The sequence below is a fragment of the Tauraco erythrolophus genome, chromosome 19 (genome assembly GCF_009769465.1).
Source record: "Tauraco erythrolophus isolate bTauEry1 chromosome 19, bTauEry1.pri, whole genome shotgun sequence".
NCBI lineage: Eukaryota > Metazoa > Chordata > Aves > Musophagiformes > Musophagidae > Tauraco > Tauraco erythrolophus.
Genome location: NC_141483.1, coordinates 2265017 through 2286213, shown reverse-complemented (window position 1 = coordinate 2286213; position 21197 = coordinate 2265017). Strand labels below are relative to the sequence as shown.

Here is a 21197-nt window from a genome sequence, read left to right as displayed (position 1 = left end):
CACCTAACTCTAGAGGGCACAGCACCTATTTCTCACCTCTGACATAACTACTGTATTGCAACTAGATAGTGACAGGAGACACGAGCTGCAGTTCGCTACAGACGTTGCTTCAGAAACCACAAAAGATAGGCAGTGTATGCACAAACACCGTGTCACTCTGCACCCCATAATACCTGAACTCAGAGGAAAACCTCTTCTGCAGTGGTTCTGTCTGGGCCTTTAAGTCATGTTGAAATTCATGTGCCTTGAGCTGCTAAAGCTCTTCCCTTCTGGGCAGCGGAGTATGCGCTCCCCCAAAATCCGTTCTCTTTTGGCAAAAAACGAAGGCGGCCTCGAGCTGCAGGAATTAACATCTCTCTTCCGTACGTGGTTTGGCTGACTCCGAGGTTGGCCAGTTTCCAGTCATGATCCCACTGTATTGCATAAATACCTATGGATTGGAGATGGCAGCGAGTGGAAGCTGCCCATACATCAAAGTCATTCTGGCTTCCACGAAACAGTGCCACGAGGTTCAAAATCGTCCTGGGAGGACTCACGGCTGTGCCGCAGATCCTGCCTTGGACGTACACGATGAAGATATCAAAAACCAAGGTAAGAACAATGGACTGGGTGCGTTCAGCAGGCGTGGAACAGGGCTAGAAGCTCCTCTTCTGCATCAGGAGAGTTTGCATCATCAGCAAGGTGGCCAACTGGACCTCAGCGTTACCACTGCGCTTGCCACCCCCAGGAGCCTAGCTGCTGCTGGTTTTGTTGCAGGGGCTCTTTCCCAGGCCCACAAGGATATTCAGGATGGGAATGGTAGCTCTATGAACAATCAGACTACAGAGGTGAAGCAAAACCTGACCAAAAATTCAGACCGGAGAAGACAACAGTGAAACGTAAGGGACTTTAAAAACTATCACCTGCATGATATATACATTAAAAAAACCCGACAAACCACAACAAAACGAAAACCCCACAACACTGCAAGGACAAGCAACTTCCTTCTCTGGAAGAGGGGGTTCTTCCATATTCCACACCAGGGATCTCACTGCGTCGACCTTCTAGGCAAGACAATCACAGGACGAGTAGTATGCGCAAATCCTTCCAAAGGACAACGCGCTTCCTAGCATGACTGTCCCTGCAAGATCTTTGAACTTGGCCTTCACTACCAATGTGCCCTGTGCCTTTGGGCCAGAATGGGCAGGCAGGCAACGAAAAGATGCTATAGCACCAGTTACGAAGTTCAATGCAGTTTTCAATGCATTAAGCCAAAGGATTGTCACCAAACTTGCCTTCCATGCAAGTTTTGCAAAGAGGGTAAAGCTACACTCCAGCTGCTTCTGTCCTCATGGTGCCTTTTGCACTCACTCCTTGCCTGAACTGTAGATCTTCTGAACCGTGGCACGTGTGAGCTCCAAATCCTCCGGGTACCGAATTTCTAGCTCGGTATTTGCTAGGTAGTGAATGCCAGTAAACTCTGAAAAATAGCGGCCGATGTCAGGGTGAGGGATCTCCCGAGGCTCAGAGTTATATTCCAGGTTCTCTGTTGGGAAAGAAAAGAATCAGTTATCACCACATGAAATGACCTGCTACAGGGCAATAAATCCTGCACACCTCTCAAATCTTGCTTCTGCCTCTAGAAACATCGCCACCTGATGCTTTAAAAAAAGAAAAAAACCCTAATCCATGGAAGTACATAGAGTATGCCAGTGCAGTTGCTCACACAGCCTCATCTCCTAAGTGGCATGAAAACTTCTATGTCTGAGACCACATTGTTTGACATCAGGTTAGAAGAGCAGGATGCTCCCACTCTGCTGGTCACAGGTCTTGGTTGTAAGCGCAGGGAGAAGCTGCTGCACTGAGCTCTGATCCCTCACATCCCACGGGAGATCAGTTTCTAGGAGAGATCCTTCTCAAACACTCCAAGGTGAGGCAGACTGCACAAGGCTGTCAGTAGAGGAGCCGAGTGCTTTCTCACTCCAAGTCACCAGCCTGGTTTCAAGCATGTCTCTCACAACAAAATTAACTTTTCTGAATCCAAACTTGCCAGAAGTAAGAGAAAGTCCTCAAGAAGAGCACGTTGGTTCACTCCCAGAGCACCCCCTTTCCTCCTTTGTACTAAAAGATAACCTGATTAAGCCCAGAAGTTACACCCCACAGAAGCACTGGCATTAAAACACAAAGGTGACCCAAGCTGAGGGCCCCTCTGCTCCCGCAGTATTTGTACCAAGCAGTGTGACTGGGAGGCAGCCCAGCAGTAAATCACGTGCGCAGGTGCCCCGCAGCAGTCCCCAAATGATGTCATTTTTTCCAGCACAGTGCCAGATACACAGGTAAAAACAAAAGCTGCCTAAGTCCTAAAGTCTGACTTATCTGCAAGGCAGGAAGAAGATGGGATGCAGAGAACATCATTCAGGAACAGTTCATATGTGGCTGAAACTATTCGGTTCGCTACAGAGAGCACACACAAGTCACATTGATCCACACAGGCTCCTTGAAGCTGCTGTATGCCAGTGTGTGCAGCTGAGAGCACGAGGGCTTCCTGCACCTCAGCGGGCTGGTGCAGTCCTCCGGGCTTGCAAAGTACCTTCTTCGTACACTGCACCACTGCGGAAAGCAATCTGCACTCCAGCATGCTCTGCAGAAGCAGGGCTGAGCAGCGAGCTGTGCACAGAGGGAAGCACGCAGTGATGAAACAGAAACTGGCAGGGGGGAAGAGACAGACCAGCAAGTTTGGCACGAGGCAGGGAGCCCGAGAAACACGCTGACTCCGAGTTTTTGAACAGCAGATATGTGTCCTGTGCTGCCACAACGCGAACAAAGGAAAGACAAGAGTGGACACGTAGATACCAAACTGACTGATGAAACAGGTGTTTTGGAATTAGCCACAGCTCGACCTACACGTTCACAGGAAGGACTCAAACTGAAGTGTCACTACCTGTAATAGGCTGGGTGATATTTCTGAGCTGGTTAGATAAAACTCTGCGTGCCCGCTTGTTTAAGATTCTTTCACTAAAGAACTAGCATCTCCTCCCCAAAGTCAGGTAAGTTAGTTATGAAATACTCCCTGCCCAAATGATCTGGGGATGGACTTTAGAGGGGATACTCCACAGTCAGGCAGCAAGATTTCAGCAAGCAAGGACAAACCTTCCAATTGTTCCTTGCAATATCAAAACACTTGGGTGCCACAGAGATCACGGGGTCAACCTACGTCTTGGCTAAAATACTCTGTGCTCTGGAACCAGCCAGCATTATACTTGTTTATAAACAGTTAAACAAGTCCCTGCCCATGGCAGGGGGGTTGGAACTAGATGATCTTTGAAGTCCCTTCCAACCCAAACCATCCTGTGATTCTACGACTCAGCCCCGGAAGCACTGTGGACAATTATCTGATTAGTCTTCACTGAGATGCATATTTTAACATCAACCCGTGGCACACAAGAATTCTTGTTTTTTAAGACTCTGACAGGTCAAGTGCTGCCTAACATGAGCTGTAAGGCTGAGCTGCAATATTCCTGATCCTAACTTCATCTTTTTGGACTTCTGAATATAAAGTAACTCTCAGGACAGTGAGAAACACCTGCACTTTAAACCTACAAAGGTAGGAGTGTCCCCTCCTGTAAAACCACCCCTTGTTCACATGTATGGGACCGGAACACACTAGGGAGCACGCCCCAGTGAAAGAGCTGAACTGCATTTTGTTCAGCACTTCCCCTCCAGCAGCTTCCACATCTCTTAGCAAAAGACCATCAGGCTGTGCAGCTGCCCTGCCAGCTGGATGGGATGCCTCCGTATCACAGGAGAAGAGCAAGTATGAGGCAAAGAAACACTCTGTTTACAATGTACATAGTTACAGATGTATTTTTCTTTTCTTTGGAACCCCAGTTCAACTTCTTCCTCTATCCTAACCTCATCTACTGACCATCAGATAAGAATTTCCTTTCTTAGGATGTGTTGCATAAAGAAAGGGTGATAGAGATTTCTACACCTCTTCACACTTGTAAAAGGACATTGTTTTTTAGAGGTGGCACTAAAGCCATGCTGCCCGTGCCCTCTGGGATCTTGGCACATCCCGGCTCTGGATGACAGCCGCTCAGAACCACACCCTGACGAGCCAAGCCTGTGTGCTCCCTCACTAGATCCCATTTCAGGGCCCTGCCCAAAACACAGCTGTACTTTCAAAGAGCAAGACCTGCTGACAGAACTTCAGACTTCAGTAAAAGCTGGATTACTTCTTTCAAAAGTAGCAATCCTGGTTTATAGCATAAAACCAATCTCATCCAAAACATACTTCTGGGGCAAGAGGAGATTACACCAGAGTGGTCCTTAATGTTCATTCCTAGCAGTACTGATTTCATGGAGAGCAAATAAAGCAGGCTGTAATTCAAGATTATTTTTCTTTCTACCTCAACCTTAACTAACAGTTTATGTTTCATACTTAATCGCTTAAGCATCCCTTTCTTCTAACGTAATTCTAACCAGATACTAACCACAGGAGACTCCTGCTCACCTTGAGCAGCGTATCTGCAAGAGCCATCTTCCACTAGCACGTTGTAGAAAGGCTGGTGGGGGCCATGTGGAAGGCTGTGGACGTTCATATTCCGGATCCATTCGTGCCCCATCATGCAGGCGGGATCCCAGCCATAAATCACGCAGTTATAGCCATATCTAATTAAAGAAATTGCACACCAAAGACTGTGAGAACTCCAGAGCCAGCTCTTTTTCCTCAAGACTAATAAAGCACAAACAGGATAGGAATCTCCTGCGAGTTGGCACAAGGAGAAGAGGAACAAGAGGAAAAAAAAAAAAATTGAAAAGACTGTGCGTGTACGTCTGTGTATTTTGAGGTGGGGTGAAATGACTAGGAGTGACTGGACAAACAGACAGGAACAAACAGCTGAGGACAAAAGAAAATTAAATAAGGGTAAGAAAAGAGAATGGGAAAGAGATTGGAAGTCAGCAACCAGGAGAAGAGGAAACAAGAAGTAGGGAGGGAATCAACCATCCTCCTGTGTTGTGCCATTACTTCTATGCCCATCACACAGGCGTGGTAATCCCAATACTGAACTCCCAGAAACAAAGTCATCATTATTTTCAGAATATTTATGCAATTCATCGGGAGAGATTATAACTGTCACTGCTGATGCCCTTAAAACATGCTCCAGTTGTCTTGTTGAGTCAGAGGAGTGGCTGAAGTGCTGGCATGTCATTCTGGCAGAGCAGTGCAGACAGGAACACAAAGCCTCTGTGCAACACAGGAAGGGGTAATAACAGCACATGGAAAGATCCATAAGCTGTCTTAGGAATCTTACAGCCTCTTTTGAAGTCGATTCTGTTCCACAGTCCCTCATTAACTGCTGATGTTTCTTTGAGAGCTCTGGGCTGTGCAAATTTTACCTGTGTGATGTATGGTGATTCAGGCAAGTTACCTCACAAACTTCTCTCTGCAAGCAAACAGCAGTGAATACACTTGCTCTCTCAAAGGCCCGACAGCTGCTCCCATTTTTTTATGGGGTACATGGCACAGATGCACTGCCTGGCATTTCCCATTCCAGGTACCTCCTTGGCACATAAAGCCACGTCTCATTACTGTCAGAACAAACTCTTCTGCACTCATTACAGTACAGCTTGCTAAGGCAGGGAAGGTTTTCAAGAGCTCACCTCTTGTGTTTCATAATCAGCCCGATGGAAAAGCAGACCTCTTTGTGCTTCTCATCAGAACGGTGCTTCACCTCAGGTCCCACCTCCTCCTTCCGGCGCTCAATATGCTCCAGGGTATGCTGAACCAGGTACCCAACAGCCCCATGCTGGGATGGGTCCAAAGCTTGAATATGCTGCAAGATGTCGAGAACCTTCAGCAAGCAAACAAGAAAGATTCAGAACAAGGCTCCACAGCAGTCCAACACTTACAAATTCACACAGATACGTTAGCTGGGTCTGAGTATCCAGGCCTAGAGGTCCGCCACGCCAAGTTTTCCGCACAGGACTGACAGCCCTTGCTTGAGCTACGCTCTCCAAGGAGCTGTTCACATTGTTTAGCCTGCAGAAATTGCAAACAGTCCTCTCCTCTCCTATTTGTAAAGCTCCCTACTTCAAGGAAGGGCACTGTTGAGCAAAGTAACTCCCTAAATCTGAATCATACAAGCTAATCGCGTTGCGTTTTGCAACCACAGGGCATTGACGAGATTGTTTCCAGGTCTCTGAAATGTCACGAGAATACTGTTGCTCATCTCTCAAACTGCTGCTGTGAAGTGATTCCGGGTGACTTCTGCTGTACTGGAGAACAAACATTTTAGTTTAAAAGAGTTCCTCGGCATGTCTGTGGGAGCCTGGCAGAGGAAAAACAGGGCAGCACAGAGGAAACACAAATAACCTCTATGATGTTGTACCATGAACCAGCGAACAAGCGACAGAGAAGCTGCTTGTCTCGGGATGACTAAAGAACACCAACTTTAAAAGCGCTCTCAAAGCAGCAAACCCTGTAGATCCTGAACACCAGCGTACCAACACCCTCTGGCACACTATCAAGCATCTGCTGCCAAGTTTGTTAGATGTAGGCAGTGCAAGTTTTACTTTTTTTTTTTTTTTTTTTTTTCCTTCTCTCTCCTTTCTTGCTTTTACCAAAATTGTTGTCTAAACAGATTGGGAAAAGACAGACACATCCATCTCAACATCAAATACATCAAGTGCTGCCACAGTTCCAAAATCTGACACATCTTAGCACCTTGCAGAACAATTGTCGTCTTAATGCCACACTGGAAGTTTTGGTCAACCCTAAGTTCAGAGCAGCAGCACAAGAGGAATAGAAATCTCACGCTGTTTAGCTTGAACATCAGCCAAGAGGTGAAGAAAATAAATTCAGAAAAAGAACAGGTGAGTAATTAGGTACGAGAAGAAGAAAAACAGCTCAGGCTTCTTGGCCACCTGAATTCTCCAGCTGGCATCTTAAGAAGGATGTGAAAATCCTGAAAAATCCTCCAGAAAGGGGAAGGCCTACCACAGTGACCATAGCTGCCAGAGATTCTTGGCAATTTCATTCACTGTTATTTGCAAACATGTAGGACAACATTCTGGATTGCTCTGCTTGACTTTCAAGATTTTTGTACCACTTTCCATAAATCTGGCAGACCTCTAGTAAATCTGGTATCTTCTGTTCTGCCAGACACAGAGCATTCTCTCTGGCTAGCTACAATCCTACCTGATAGCCTGAAACAACTGCATGCACGATGCAAAACTGAAAAGTTCAAATTTGCACATTTTCGTTGCAGCTGGCAACATGGTGCAGAGAAACTAGACGTCAAACTCAGGCATGAGGTGGTATTATTTGTTCTAAGGTGCAGCAAAACGCAAGCATGCAAAGCCCTGGTGCTTTACAAACACAATGGTGATTGTCAGAAATGGGATGGAAGATCTTTCAGTGTTTCACTTAGCTGGCCCCCACTCACCCATGGTTGCCATTTCAGCTCAGCAAGTGCCCCTCATACCCAATTTCTTGGTTTCTGCTGTTTCTTCCGTGGCAACCCTAAAACTTGCTGCCATAAGAACGGAGCGGCAAGCTGGCACAGGTTGCTCTTCAGAAGGAAGACAGCTTCTCCAGCAGTCCTAAGCTTAAGTTAATTTAGTGGGAAGTCTGCTCAGCTGTTCAGGCAATACTTCTGCCCCTCGCCCACACCTCACGTTTGGAAAGGGCACAGGTGTTGCCCAAGCGGGTGAGCTTTGCTGAAGTAGTACAAGAAGTTGTGACAAAGAAACATTTATTTGCTGTAGTGGCACACTACAGAAATAATCCTTTTTGGAGTTATCTGCTTCCTCCTCGTGCCTTCCCCAAAGACCTACAACTTGTAGGTCTCTGCATCTCCTTTCCCACACTCACAAGACGGCAGGACTCAAGTTTCTAGGCTAAAGGCGATATCAATATTCCTGTCCTTGTGGGTTTTTTTGAAGTTGCTTTTACAACTTGTGTGGCAGAGGTTTCAGAGAACAGCTTTGATCATGTTTATAAATTTCCTACAAGTTTTCTGATAATTTCTCCTTTTACACAAGTCCAGCAAGTTTTAGCACCACTACCATAATCTAGGCATAAACTAAACAGAAGGCTCTTGTAACTTACAGCTAGAAGTCCACAGTATTGGTTGCAAGATAAACTGTCAGCCTTGGGCAGTAAATCATAAATTATGACTCAGACTTGAGGCTGCTGACAAGCCTCCCCTAGGAAAAGCAAGAAAGAATCATTCTTTTTTCTCTGCTTCATGTAGTAGAAATTGATTCTCTGCAACGTGATAACTCATTCGATTGCGTTTCTTACAGAAGCAACTCGTGGCAGACTGTAATGCAAGCTGATGTAGCCCAAAAATCAATAGACCAGTGTTAATAGCACTTAGCCCATCAGAAAACACACGACCCAGTGGCAAGGTACCTTTTCTGGCCAGATTCCCAGGTGGAAGTATAACCTAGCCTGGAGCATTAGATGCTGCACGTTGTCCGGATACATGGCCAGGTAGAGATCCAACGAGTCTCTCAAGAGTTGGTAAGACTGATCAGTGCTTTCTCTGCCAGCAAAAAAAGAAACCCAGTTGTGAGGCTAACTCTTCAAATCCTGTCCCCAGTACTCCCATGTACAGGGACAGTCACCAAAAGCAACGCGGCGGGTATAGGCACGCTCATTCAGCAAGAGTGACTCAGGGACTGGCTGTCATCATCACATCCAACAGCCTGCTCAGAAGGAAAAATGCTACATGATTGATGACTGGACTCGACTCTACCACTTCACTGGTATTCTACTTGGTCAAACAATCCTACATCGAGAATTCAGTCTCCAAGTAACTTCCTTTTGAAACCTGCTTTTGTTCCCCAAGTTTAATCACACCTAAAGCAATCCTTTCACTCAGTGATTTCTGTCTATGGCTGCTTGAGAAAGTGATTATCAGAAAATAAAAACCAGAAATCAGAAACCAATTATCAGAAAAAAAAAAAACAGATTTTCTACAAACCAACAGTACTTTTGAAACTGCTCTTTCGAGCACGCGGGTTACACTTACCAGATCATAACGAAGGTCTCTGCTCTTAAGGGAACGGTGGACAGTCCCTATCAGCTTTTCACAAGGGAAAAAAATGATCTGTCCATTCTCTTGAGGGGAACTAGTTTTACTAAACATTCTTGTTTTCACACAATACTGCTGCAGGTGACCAAAAGCAGCTAGACAACACAATGTGACATAGAGAATTTTCAAAATCCCCTGGGGCGACTGACACTTTTTTTTTTTTCCCCAGGCCTCACAGACCAGATGATCCTCAACTCACCGCTTGCCAAGGTTTAAGAGATTTCCCACCATACGCTGCAAGACCTCTTTTGAAGTCACCACTCCATAGAACTCCTCTGTCACATGGTGGCCAATAAGGTACTCGCACTCCTTCACCGTCAGCTGCTTCCCCTTCCCAAAGGCGTCAATGTAGGTGTAGTCAAAAATATCTGTGCTTCTAAAGAAACAACAAGGAAACTAAACTGTGATGATGGGTCTCGTGGTGAAGCAGGATTACATATTTCTGTTCTTCCCTCAGCACTTCCAAGCTTGTTTGTAAAACAAGTGTCATTCATACCTCAGCTCCCTCCTAAAAAGAGATCACCTGGTATCTTCTCTCTCCTCCTAGCTTCTTCTTCAGATAAACATATGCAGGAAAAGACAGAGAAACTACGGGGACTTTTCACTCCACCATGCCAGTTCTTTCCTTCAGATATTTTCAGGTTTACTGTATCTATTGCAGGATTATATTATGGCACGGCACTGGAAAGGGTAGCAGAGCCCACGCATATGGCACCTGAAGCCTAGTGCCAAAACGGGTACATACAGACAAAACCATCGCTCTGAACTGGACTGCTGACGTCATTCACAAAATACAGATTTCTGTAAATTGGTTGTGATTGGTCATAGGTGTATTCTGCACTGACTCAGAGAATTAAATGAGTGCACAGAACAAGAGCAGTGGCCTCTAGCAACTGTTCTGTACGAAAGGGTAAGTGAAATCTGCATCTTTTTCCTTCTTTTCAGTTTTTCATAATTTTCTTAAGTAAGAGAAACATTACCTCATGGTTCCTATTATTCCACACTCAGGAAATCCATTACCTTTCAGCAGCAGCAGAGCAGAGTTCTGGGAAAACTTTTTTAGAGGTCTGATCTTTTCCTCCATATTGGTTATAATTACAGATGCAGAATAATGAAACATTCTGGTGTAGGTCTGGAGCTGTAAATGCTTTCTGGCTGTTATTACTGTGGACACAACTTCAAAATCCAGCAGGTCACTTACCCTTCTTTTCCTTGACACCATCGCAGTAGAAAATGGCTAGGGAAGTTGACTGGTTCAAGTCTGACTCCCAGCTGCCTTGCAATTGTTAAATAAAGCACAGATAAACTGATGGGAATTCCTGTCCTGCGAATCAAAACCTGAGGGATAAAAATGTGACAAAAAACATGTGGGATATTAAGAAAAAGCGAAACCCCCAAGGTTTGATTTCACAAACAAAAATAGAATCACAGAATCACAGAATCACAGAATCACAGAATGGTTAGGGCTGGAAGGGACCTCCAAAGACACTAACGTGACAGAATATGGACTAAAAGATGACATCATATTGACTTTACAGCAAATTGTTCTTCAAAGAGGATTATTTGTCTGACGACATTTGGGCAAATAAACATCAAAATAGAATGTCTTGAGTGCTGCAGCCTCCTAGTTTTTGCCTAACATACAGGTACCTGGTGAATGTATGAATTCAGGGAGTTGTAGTAATCCAGCTCATTCCCTTTGTATTTTAACTGCTCATACAGGACACAATTCATGGCATCAAGTACTTGCCGCTGAAGCTCCACTTCTGGAATCAGGACCTCTCCTAAAAAGACACACAAAAAAATAAAGACTGAGAAAACAAGTGTACTTAACCGTTATGCCATGAACCTTATACCAAAATTCTTCATACGGAGTGAGACCACAAGAGACTCATCTCGATTCAGAGAGTCAAGAGACTGTCTGGGGTTGACCATGGCAGCACACAGCCCTGGGACTCTGCTCACAACATGGACTGGCTCAGTGGATTGTCCTGCACCTCAGCTGTGCAACAGTGCTGCCTCGCTTCCTCCTAAGCACGCTGTGCCAGCACAGCACTGCAGCTGGACACGTCATGCACAGGAAGAGCGCTTTCACTGCTGGGGTCACAGCTCAGCCACTCCAGATATACAGAGAGAGGCAGACCACTCATTCTCTCTTTGAAAGACAGCAAACATTTGATAGTGCTTATCAAAAACAAGGAGCAAGATGCTGCCTGACCTTTGGAGATGTTAAAGCATGTAACTTTTATATCGCTGCTGACTTTCTGAGACTTGCAAAGGAAAAGAGGTTGATCCCCTGTCCCACAGCTCCGCTACAGACATCAGGACAACTTAAGACTTTGGGGATGAATGGGAAACAAACAAACAAAAAACCAGAATCTGCCTCCACTAGTCCTTTTTGCTTAGACAGAATCAGAAGGACAGACAACTCTGGGTTACTGAGTCCCTATGGCCGAACAAACCACTGTTCCTGAACGATGGTTTAAGCAAATGTCAGAATATGCTTGCAAGGGGATAAAGAACAACAGCTCTTCAGGCTGCAATAATTCAACAGCTGTTTCACCTTGTCTGCCTGTACCTGGACTCGCAGGAATGCTCTGCACTAAAGCATATGTTTCTGTACAGTACCTGCCTTGGAAGCCAAGCTGGGGTGCCTTGGATTTTTCGTCCGCAGGACTTTGCGCACTTTATCTGCGATATCATCCACCTGTGCCTGGACACTTTTTAAGCAGATGTCTGACAGTGGGTTACAGTACTGGTCAATTAAAACAGCACCTGGAAAAAACAAACTATATAAGAAACAGGACTTCAGTTTTTTTCTTTGCTTATTTTTATCTACTCTAAATTCCAGGCATACAGCAAGCAGTTGCAGAACACGAGAGCTTTCCTTTTAAAATTTGCAGACATATATTGGTTTTATCACATAAAATGCAAAGAATAAGTCGACATGGTAATTGCCAACTAAGCTCAGTACTCCCCTTCTTCACCCTCTTGAAAGGAGAGCAATAGATCCACACATTCAGCAGGTATGCCGCTGGACCAGGCTTAACCAGCCAGCTGTCCAGCCACACTGCACCTCTTGGCATCCTCCAAACTCAATGTTTTGTTATTCAGAGCCTCAAACAATCTCCCCTTCTGCTTCAGTACTGATTTCTTCCTGCCATATCCTCCACAGCTATCATTCTTGCTCATTGCTCCCTCATCTGCTACATTCATCTTTCTCTTCCACACCTGCTTTCCATCTTCGTGTCAGAAACCCCTATAACAGACCAGATTTTCATTTTTCTTCTGCCCAAGCCTCTTCTGTCAAACCTCTACAGGAAAAAAAATAACCCTTTCTCAGATTCTTCTCCTTGTCATCTTGTCACCACTGCTCTTTCCAAAGCCTCCATATCGTTCAACCTTTGGAATCAATTATATTCACCTGCAAGAATTTTGCATGGATCATGCCTCTTCCAGCTTCCTACATTGCTTCGTTACCACCACAACAGGCCTGTATTAAGGGATTTCAGCAGGGCCCCAAGCCATGCCTTCTCCTCCCCCATGCTGACCAGCTGAAATTTCACAAAAGACTACCTGTTGGTGCTCTAAGAGTACCTCCGTGGCAGACAAATGCATGTATTTGTGACTCACAGGATTACGTCACATCATTAACTGTCTTGGTTGCTTCCAGAAAAAGCCACTTTGGGCTTTCCCTTCTTGCCCTAACACAGCGGCTCCTTCAAAGTCTACTGCCACTAACAAGAACAAGCTTTGGTGTTAGAGACTCTTTTGTATGACATTTTTGAGGTATATACCAAGAGTAAGGGACCCTTCCACAGACACTGGCAGCTTTCGTCCCGTTCAGAAGACTGTCTTCTCCATAGTAAGCTCAAAGAGAAACATCCACCAGAGTGATGACATGAGTTGCAGAAAAGCCTTTTCTTCCCTCATATCAGGAGCACGTGCCTTCCCACTATGTGACCGGACTTCCATCCATTCCCCAGCTCTACACTGCACCGCTTCCACAGTCCAGCAGTCAGACAGCTCTCGAGACAAAGCCACAGCACACAGGCTCTGAGCTGCAACAACAATTCCCCCTTATCCAAGCAGCTCTTGGGAAAGGAGATAGCAGGGAGCTGACTCGAAATCAGACCAGTTGGTCTGTTAGCATGTATTATCAGGTTCTGTGAGAACCTCATGAAATTCAACAAGGCCAAGTGCAAGGTCTTGCACATGGGTTGGGGCATTCCCAAGCACAAGTACAGGCTGGGCGGAGAATGGATGGAGAGCAGCCCTGAGGAGAAGGACTTGGGGGTGCTGGTCGATGAGAAGCTCAACATGAAATGGCACCGTGTGCTGGCAGCCCAGAGAGCCAACCGTGTCCTGGGCTGCATCCAGAGCAGTGTGGGCAGCAGGTTGAGGGAGGGGATTCTGCCTCTCTGCTCCGCTCTCCTGAGACCCCACCTGGAATACTGCATTCAGCTCTGGGGTCCCCAACATCAGAAGGACACGGAGCTGCTGGAGCGGGGCCAGAGGAGGCAACAAAGATGATCCAAGGGCTGGAGCACCTCTGCTATGGAGACAGGCTGAAAGAGTTGGGGTTGTTCAGCCTGGAGAAGAGAAGGCTCCGGGGTGATCTTATCGCAGCCTTCTAGTACATAAAGAGGGCCTACAGAAAAGCTGGAGAGGGACTTTTTACAAGGGCGTGTAGTGACAGGACAAGGGGCAATGGCTTTAAACTGAAAGAGGGGAGATTTAGATTAGATCTAAGGAAGAAATTCTTCCCTCTGAGGGTGGTGAGGCACTGGTACAGGTTGCCTAGAAAAGTTGTGGCTGCCCCATCCCTGGAAGTGTTCAAGGCCAGGCTGGATGAGGCTCTGAGCAAGCTGGTGTAGCAAAGGGTGTCCCTGCCCATGGCAGGGGGGTTGGAACTGGATGATCTTTAAGGTCCCTTCCAACCCAAACCATCCTGTGATTCTATGATTCTATTCAGCCCATGGGCCACAGTTAAAGCGTTTCTGCAATGGCAGCTAATGAGGACGCTGAGCTACTGCTCAGTTCCTCAGTACACTGTTCCAAGATTCAAATGGAAATGTTTAAACATTTTCTCCATCGCTTTTCAGCTCATCTGTCCATAGGCAATTATCCAAGCACACAGCACCAGCTAATGTAATCCTGACATTTTGATAAAGCACTAAGCAAATATTGCAAGATTTTAAGGATTTCAGGTATGCTGTTGTCCAAGAGCTAGTTGAAATATAAGGCTCTTTCCAAGCAAAACAACAACGATGGAAAGCTGTCATTAGGTGTTCTACATGCGATTTCTGCCAAAGACTTACCCTCCAAAAATGACTGCCGATCAGTCGGGCGTTGAAGATACTCCTTCAGATTTTTTAATATATTCTGTTGCCGTAGGAAGTATAGAATTTTCTTTGCATAGTACTTCCAGGTGAGACCTTTCCTGCACATTTAAATACAAAAAGTACTATTGCCCTACACAAGCACTTTAAGGGTGAACATTTGACTTAACTTTTCCAGTGAATACAAGTTTACAATTTAGACTATTGCTTTTCTAAACAAGTCTGATAACACTGCTGTCACTGAAGAGTCAACCAAAAAGTTGAATGTTAAGAGGAAATTCATCATTAAAAAACCAAAAAATAAGACACTTGCAAAACATTGCTCCTATCATCTCCGATTTTTACTGTATCACCAACATATAATTTTGAGAAGTATCATGGGAAAAAACACAGATCCTAATTAAAGTAGCTCAGGAATATCAGATTAAAATCCTGTATTTTATTCATAAAACATTACAGGATCTCTCCAGAATCAATCTTAAAGTATCCTCTCACTATTAAAAAGAAATTGATGAGGAACAATATGTAGGTTCAATAGTATTCAGAAGGAAAAAAAAGAGTCCCCAGAGGAAAAACACCTCCATTGCTCTGAAAAGACAGGAACAGCTCAACAGCTGGTCTGTAGATCACACGATCCAAAACCTTACAGCTTTTATAGTAAAGCCCCTTCACTTTCTGAACTAACAAGTGAAGGCAGAGTGCCCAAAAAGCAGCAACAGAGAGCTGGTTGCTATCCAGGTAAGGTTTGAAGAGGTCACCTCAAGTATGACAGACCAACTCAGAAGGACGGCAATCCCACGCACCCAAGCAAGCCCTGGCCTTTAGCAATGGGTTACCCCATGCCTCACTGAGCACTTTTACACCAGTTAGTGAATGGCACAAAGCTCTGGCCCCCCCAAAAAACAAAGGGAGAATTCTATTGATTCTCAGGCTCTGCCCTTGCCGTGTGTTTAAAACGAGCCCAGTTTCCTTTTTCAGAAAAAAACATCTTTCCCTGCTCACATTTCCTCTCCTCCAGACTGCAGGTCAGATCAGCCTCCTCCATCGTACTGGATGGGAGAACAACCAAACCTCATAACACTTTATCCTCTTCCAATAAATTGGGATGCTCAGTAGGGACAACTGCTTCATTGGGATATCTTCCAGGGCAATGATTTAGCCTAGTGCTCCCGAATAGCAGTGACTACAGCTTAATCAGGGTGTAATTAGCATCAGTTCTGCTTTATGGGGAGGCATCTGGCCAGGGCAAAGGCTTTTTAACCAGTTGTCAAATGAGAGACATTTAGTTCCAGTTCAAATAGAGAAGGTAATAAAATGGATGTGAAAAAGCAAAAAAGAGATGATTGCCATTCCAGTTGGGTTTTTTCAAGCTCTACTAACAGTCCCTTTATCGAAGCTATTAGACTCCATTAAGAGCAATCTATCACAGCAAAATCAGAATGGTTTGTATGCGACCAGCAGAAAAACCTTCAAGTAAAGCAGTGACTTACTGGTCTTGCCCAGTGCTAACCATGGTCATGAGAATACCTAGGCAGATGCAAACCAGAAATTTTATTTACCTGCTTGGCATTCCACCTGTCTGAATAACTTCTGGAACTGCAAATTTTGCAGTGGTTGAATTAAACTCAGTTGCTTATTTGGGGACCAAAATTGTAGCAACCTACTACAGCTAAGAAAAACAACAAGAAGAGGGAAAACAAAACAAAACAAAAACCCTGTAGTTTCATGATACAGGGATTCACAGTGGCAATCCTGGTTGGTATTCCTGCTTCCCTCCCGTGCTGTGGCCTCATCCTGCAATCAGTTCAGCAAACTGATCCAGGTTTAAATGTGTTCCAAAATCAAATGCACAGCAACACCTGCCAGCCTTGGTAAACCTGGGGATGTTTTTTTATGAAAGCAACAAAAGGACAGAAGCTGAGGTCAGGCACTCACCACAGTACCAGTCTCCTTTAACTGGAGAAAGGGGAAAAATCCCTTCCATTTCTAACGCCTGTCTTTCTTACCTTCCTTCCATGTTAAGGATACACATCAGCTCATCCTCAAAAAAATGACTTGGGCACCCGAGAGTCTCAATGTCACTGAATCCATCACAGGGGACCTGTCAAACCAGACAATTAATTATGCAGAGCACAACAGATTCTTCCCAAAAGAACACAATTTCATAAAAAGTCTCAAAACCAATTTTGTTCTATTTTTTTAAATTTATGGAAGACCTTAAAACCAGCTCACCAAGCACTCATAGTCTCTACTCCACGGATTCATTACAAGGATCCACTGAGGGCCCCAGTAGCACTTTATAGGAATTTGAGCTAACTACTACAGCAGTCAGAGCTCCTACACTGGGTGTATGGACCAGCACAAGCACACCAGATCTTACGCAGGCTGGGTTCAAGCTGAAAGTAATTTTAAATTAATTAATTAAATTAGAAATCAACTTTTGCCTGTGGTTGAGTGAACGCTCTCCAGAGTGGAAGACTCGTCCTAAGGGAAGGAATGAAGGAACAGGAGCCTTCATTTTTCAAAACAGTCACTTATGTATCTATATTCAGAAGAGCTACTTTCTTTCAGAACTCTTGTTTAAATTTTGGTTGAACTGCAAGTAATCTATTTGGCTTTCAAGCTTTTCAGTATAGGACATGGACCAATACAGTAAGGAGAAAGTCATTCCCATCATACTACATCTTAGCAGGCACTCTGCAGATCTAGCACAGCTTGGTTGAAAGTCTCTTCCCCTCAATTCTAAGCAGGGAATCAAGCTGCAGTTTCCAGCCCCACAGGAGATGATCCTCTTTCTTAGGCCTTTGGATATTGCTGAATGGCCTCTCAGTAGTCTTTGCAGACGTGATTAGAACAGTAGGAATGCAGGAGCCTCTGCTCCGGTTAATGCCCTGACACACATTTCTCCACAGTCAAATGTCTGTCTGCTGCAACTTCAGTGGAACAGTTCAAAAAGAACAGCCAAGAGAGATGCATCTCCAAACACTCTACTGGCCCCACGGTCTTCTTCTCCGAGGGGGAAAACCTAGGCGCCAACCCTTGCTTAAAATCTGGTAAGAGGATTTCAACACAGGTCTCCAACATCTTAGGGGAATTCTCTTCTGGACCAGAACATGTTGGCAAAGGAGCCATAGAGGAGTGGCCACTTCGTGGCTTGTGTGAACTTTTTAATTCAGCCAGAGTTAGGGGCAGCATTTACGTCCATTTCACAGAATTTCAGGTTGACCCACACTGTACAGCTAGCAAACCCTCTAAGCAAACAACAACGAAATAACTGCTGTTCCACATGCAAGTACGTCTGTCTGAGAGACTACACCTTTCTGACACAGAATGCAAAAGCATCTTGGTGTCATGGTTGCATAAAGAACTTAAATAATATACTTTGCAGTTCGCTGAACCTATTGGGCCTTCGTCCTGTTTTCCAGTGACTTGTGACAACTCACAATCCGTATCCTTGCACGAGGTCTGCAGTGAGACTAATTCACAGGCTGTGGTATGTGTCAACAAACTGTCGGGCCTTCAGAGGCTCCCAGGGCCAGGTCTCAACATGCAGCGACGAGCAAAGAGCTTTTAAAGCAGCAGCAGCGGCTGAACGCGATACGTGGAGCGTGCTTTGGACTCTCCCTTGGATTTTGAAATCGCCTCTCCTCGGCTGGCAATCTAGTATTTTCACACAAAGTGAGGACATGGGAATTTTCTGACTGCATAGTTGAAACGATGTGAAAAGCGAGGGAAGACAAACTAATAACAAGTACTGAACAAGCAGCTAGGCTGTTGCACATACACAGAGAAAATGACTTACGTGCTCTGAAAAGAACCTTTTGGAGAACGAAGCTACAATCCGCTGGGCTTCTAGACCAGCATTGTGCCGTGCTTTGTACTCTTCAAGCCAGCTGACACCGTCCGTGTGGCTGTAGTATTTCAGCAGCGATGGCCATCTATACAACAAGACATAAGTGAACATGTTCGTCAGTGTTCTAACATCCCTGAGAACCTCCAGAACAACGTTTCTTACTGTAACCACACGACTTGAAGAGCTGAGACACTGCCAAGACACAGTACAACTTCAAATGTAATTGTATAAATTAATCCAAGGACTCACTCAAGCATCAAAGCATAAATCCAGCTGACTTCATCTGTGTATTAATGGATATTTAAAAGGAAGCTCTCCCGAAGCCTGCCAACAGGAAACCTTCAAAAGGTTCATACTCCAGGTATTTCAATACCTAAATATCCTAAACACTTTTGAGATTTCCTCTAGAGCTTTGCAAGATAAAGATTTCCTCTTTATCTTTGCAAGATAAACACAGCTATCACATTAGTAGAAGAGATAGAGTTTTACAATAATAATTAAAAAAAAGTTTGCCATTCTTAGGATGTATTACACGTAAGGTAGCTTGTCATCTAACAGAAGGAGAATTCATTGTCCTGTGTGCTTCCTACTACCTTGCAGGTCTAATTAAAAGGATGCACAGAGCTCCCTTTGCTGGTGGCAACATCGACTGGAGGAACATGGAGAATTCTGAAGTCAAACTGCAACAGCTAAATGCTTCTGCCGTTCATTTTCAATAGAAAAAAAATAATTATTTTTAAAAAACCCCAACAAACCAACACACCTTTCTGCACCTGCCTTACTGAGTCTAAAAGTCCAAAAACTAAACCACATTTCATAGCTTTCTAAAAAGCGTTTCAAGGTCCAAGGGAAAACTTAATTTCAGGCAATGTTCTGGGGGCTTTTACCAGCAGCACCTTTTCCAGTAAAGTGAGAATGTGCTGCCACAACACAACAAAATACATACCATAAAATACATGCCAGCGCAGCAATACCCATGACTGTTCTGAAGGTACAAAACCATTTGTGTATGAAACTTGAAAAAGAATCAGAACAGGTGGAAATATTTTGGACAGCATGGGAGAAAGAGCTGAGAGAAAGGCCTCTTGTCATTTACTGGGGGGTTTGTTTCCTGTTTTGAAATTCTGTTAATTATTATTGGGTTTTACAAAGCATTTTCCTTCAACTACACAAATTGCTTCAGGTTCTTTCCAGGTTTTTTATATATATATATATATATATGTGTATGTAAATATATGTGTGTGTGTACACAAATAAAAATATAATTTTATATATCTATACATTTTCACCTTTATAGATAGAGAGAACATCAAATGTTTAAATCACTACTTCGTATAATAATGATTACCAACTGACCACAAGGCACAGTTGTGTCTGTCCACACATGGAAGATATTTTCCTACCAGTTAATAACAAAACTACACTGCAGTTACGAAATAAAGTCAAAGACTAACCAAATACCTTCCCATTACAGAACCACCTCTCTCCTGATGGATCCCCAGCCATTCATCTGCCACCGAAACGCAGCCACATCGCAATAACCATTACAATCATTTATTTTAGGATGAGAAAGAGTAATTTGTCGGGTGGAAATTATATCAAAAATTTTAGGTGCAATTACTCAGGATGGAACGCAGCCAGGATGACAAGGTCAATGTGCAAACTCCTGCCAAAAGTTCTGTCATCAAAGAGAGAGGAGAACGGCAGCATGTGCTAAGCACGTACCACATTCCATTTCAGCTGTTGGGTCTGAACCATTTTTAAACTTTCAGGTTCGCTTCAGAAATTAGAGAGACCGGATTGCTTAAAGCATCTGGCCAGCCACGGCTTGGCGAACTGGGGAAGCTGTAATTGTTCAGTAGCCTTTTTCACTGGTGGAAAGGGAATAACCCTCTCGTTTGAGGTATGCTACATTTCAGAAGCCAACGAGCAATTAGAGAAAGCGGTATTGCTGCTTTTCCTGTGCCAAGGCACAGACAGAACCCGAGGAGCGTGCCCTGTTCTTGACCCGCTGGCAGCCCCAGTGGAGGACTGGTGTTTCCAGAACTGCTGAAACCACCGTGGTATGAGCAGTACCAACAACGACTCCCAGCTCAAGCATTAACAGTTTCACTGGTCACATCACATGCCCTGTGACTGCCCTGGGGGGGAGACTAAACTCACAAGCAGCAAAAGCCAACCCGAAGGATTTCGGTTTCTGGGAAAACCGCTCTCCCAGCATGCTGCCCGACAAACGAACACCTCTCTGTGCTGCAAAGCGTTAGCCCTGCGACAGGACAAGCCTTCTCTTCTCCAGGTTTCCTCGCAGTGAAACAACCCGGTCCCGCTGCTCGGCAGCGGTTTTGGAAGCCGCGAGCTGCCGGCGGGGCCGGGGAGGCCGATCAAGCCCAGCACCGCTGCCAGAGCCCGGGCTGGACCCAGCGCCCGCGGGCACGCCCGGCTGGGGAAGGGGCTGCGAAGCCCGACCTCCCCCGGGCAGGGGGCTGCGAAGGCTGAGCCCAGCCCCGGGCAGGGGGGGCCGCGGCCTCGCACCAGTCCCTGCGGCCCTCGGGGCGGGCCCGGCCTGCGCGGACAGGGCCCGCCCGGCTCCGGAGCCCGCCAGGGCGCTGAGGTCACCCCCCACCCTCCCTCCCCGGGTCGCGTCCGGCCAGCGCAGCCCGCGGAGGGCCGGGCCGTGCCGGGCCGTGCCAGGCCGCGCCGGGCCGGTGCCCACCTGAGGCGGAAGCGCTCCCGCCACACCTTGCCGCGGGGCTGGCACGCCTCGCGCAGCCGGCGGCAGGTGCACGCCACCCGCCCGATGTCGGCGGCCCCCAGCACGTCGCAGCAGAGGATCAGCTCCAGCAGCTCGCCCGGCAGGTCCGTCAGGCCCATCCCGTCGCCGTCGGCCTCCGCCGGGCCCGGCCCCGCCGCCGCCGCCAT

The 21197-nt window shown here is 45.7% G+C and overlaps 1 protein-coding gene across 1 annotated transcript; it reads right to left on the bottom strand.

The window, feature by feature from the left end:
* Window positions 1–872: 872 nt before the first annotated feature.
* On the bottom strand, window positions 873–21197 carry FBXO21 (F-box protein 21). The gene is made up of 12 exons (XM_086623766.1): window positions 20992–21197; window positions 18228–18363; window positions 16432–16526; window positions 14405–14526; window positions 11712–11858; window positions 10734–10867; window positions 10285–10421; window positions 9283–9459; window positions 8399–8531; window positions 5644–5834; window positions 4493–4650; window positions 873–1525 (listed from the first exon to the last, which is right to left on the bottom strand). The coding sequence occupies exons 1-12, from the start codon at window positions 21195–21197 to the stop codon at window positions 1347–1349; spliced, it is 1815 nt and encodes a 604-aa protein (XP_086479892.1). The 3' UTR covers window positions 873–1346.

What these genes read in the sequence shown, in the direction of transcription:
- FBXO21 (XM_086623766.1), bottom strand. Translation starts at nt 21,197, where the DNA reads ATGGCGGCGGCGGCGGGGCCGGGCCCGGCGGAGGCCGACGGCGACGGG. An exon ending in AAAGGTTCTTTTCAGAGCAC is followed by an intron (nt 16,527 to 18,227) that starts GTAAGTCATTTT and finishes CTGGTTTGACAG; the next exon opens with GTCCCCTGTGATGGATTCAG. An exon ending in CTCTTAAACCTTGGCAAGCG is followed by an intron (nt 8,532 to 9,282) that starts GTGAGTTGAGGA and finishes TTTTGCTGGCAG; the next exon opens with AGAAAGCACTGATCAGTCTT.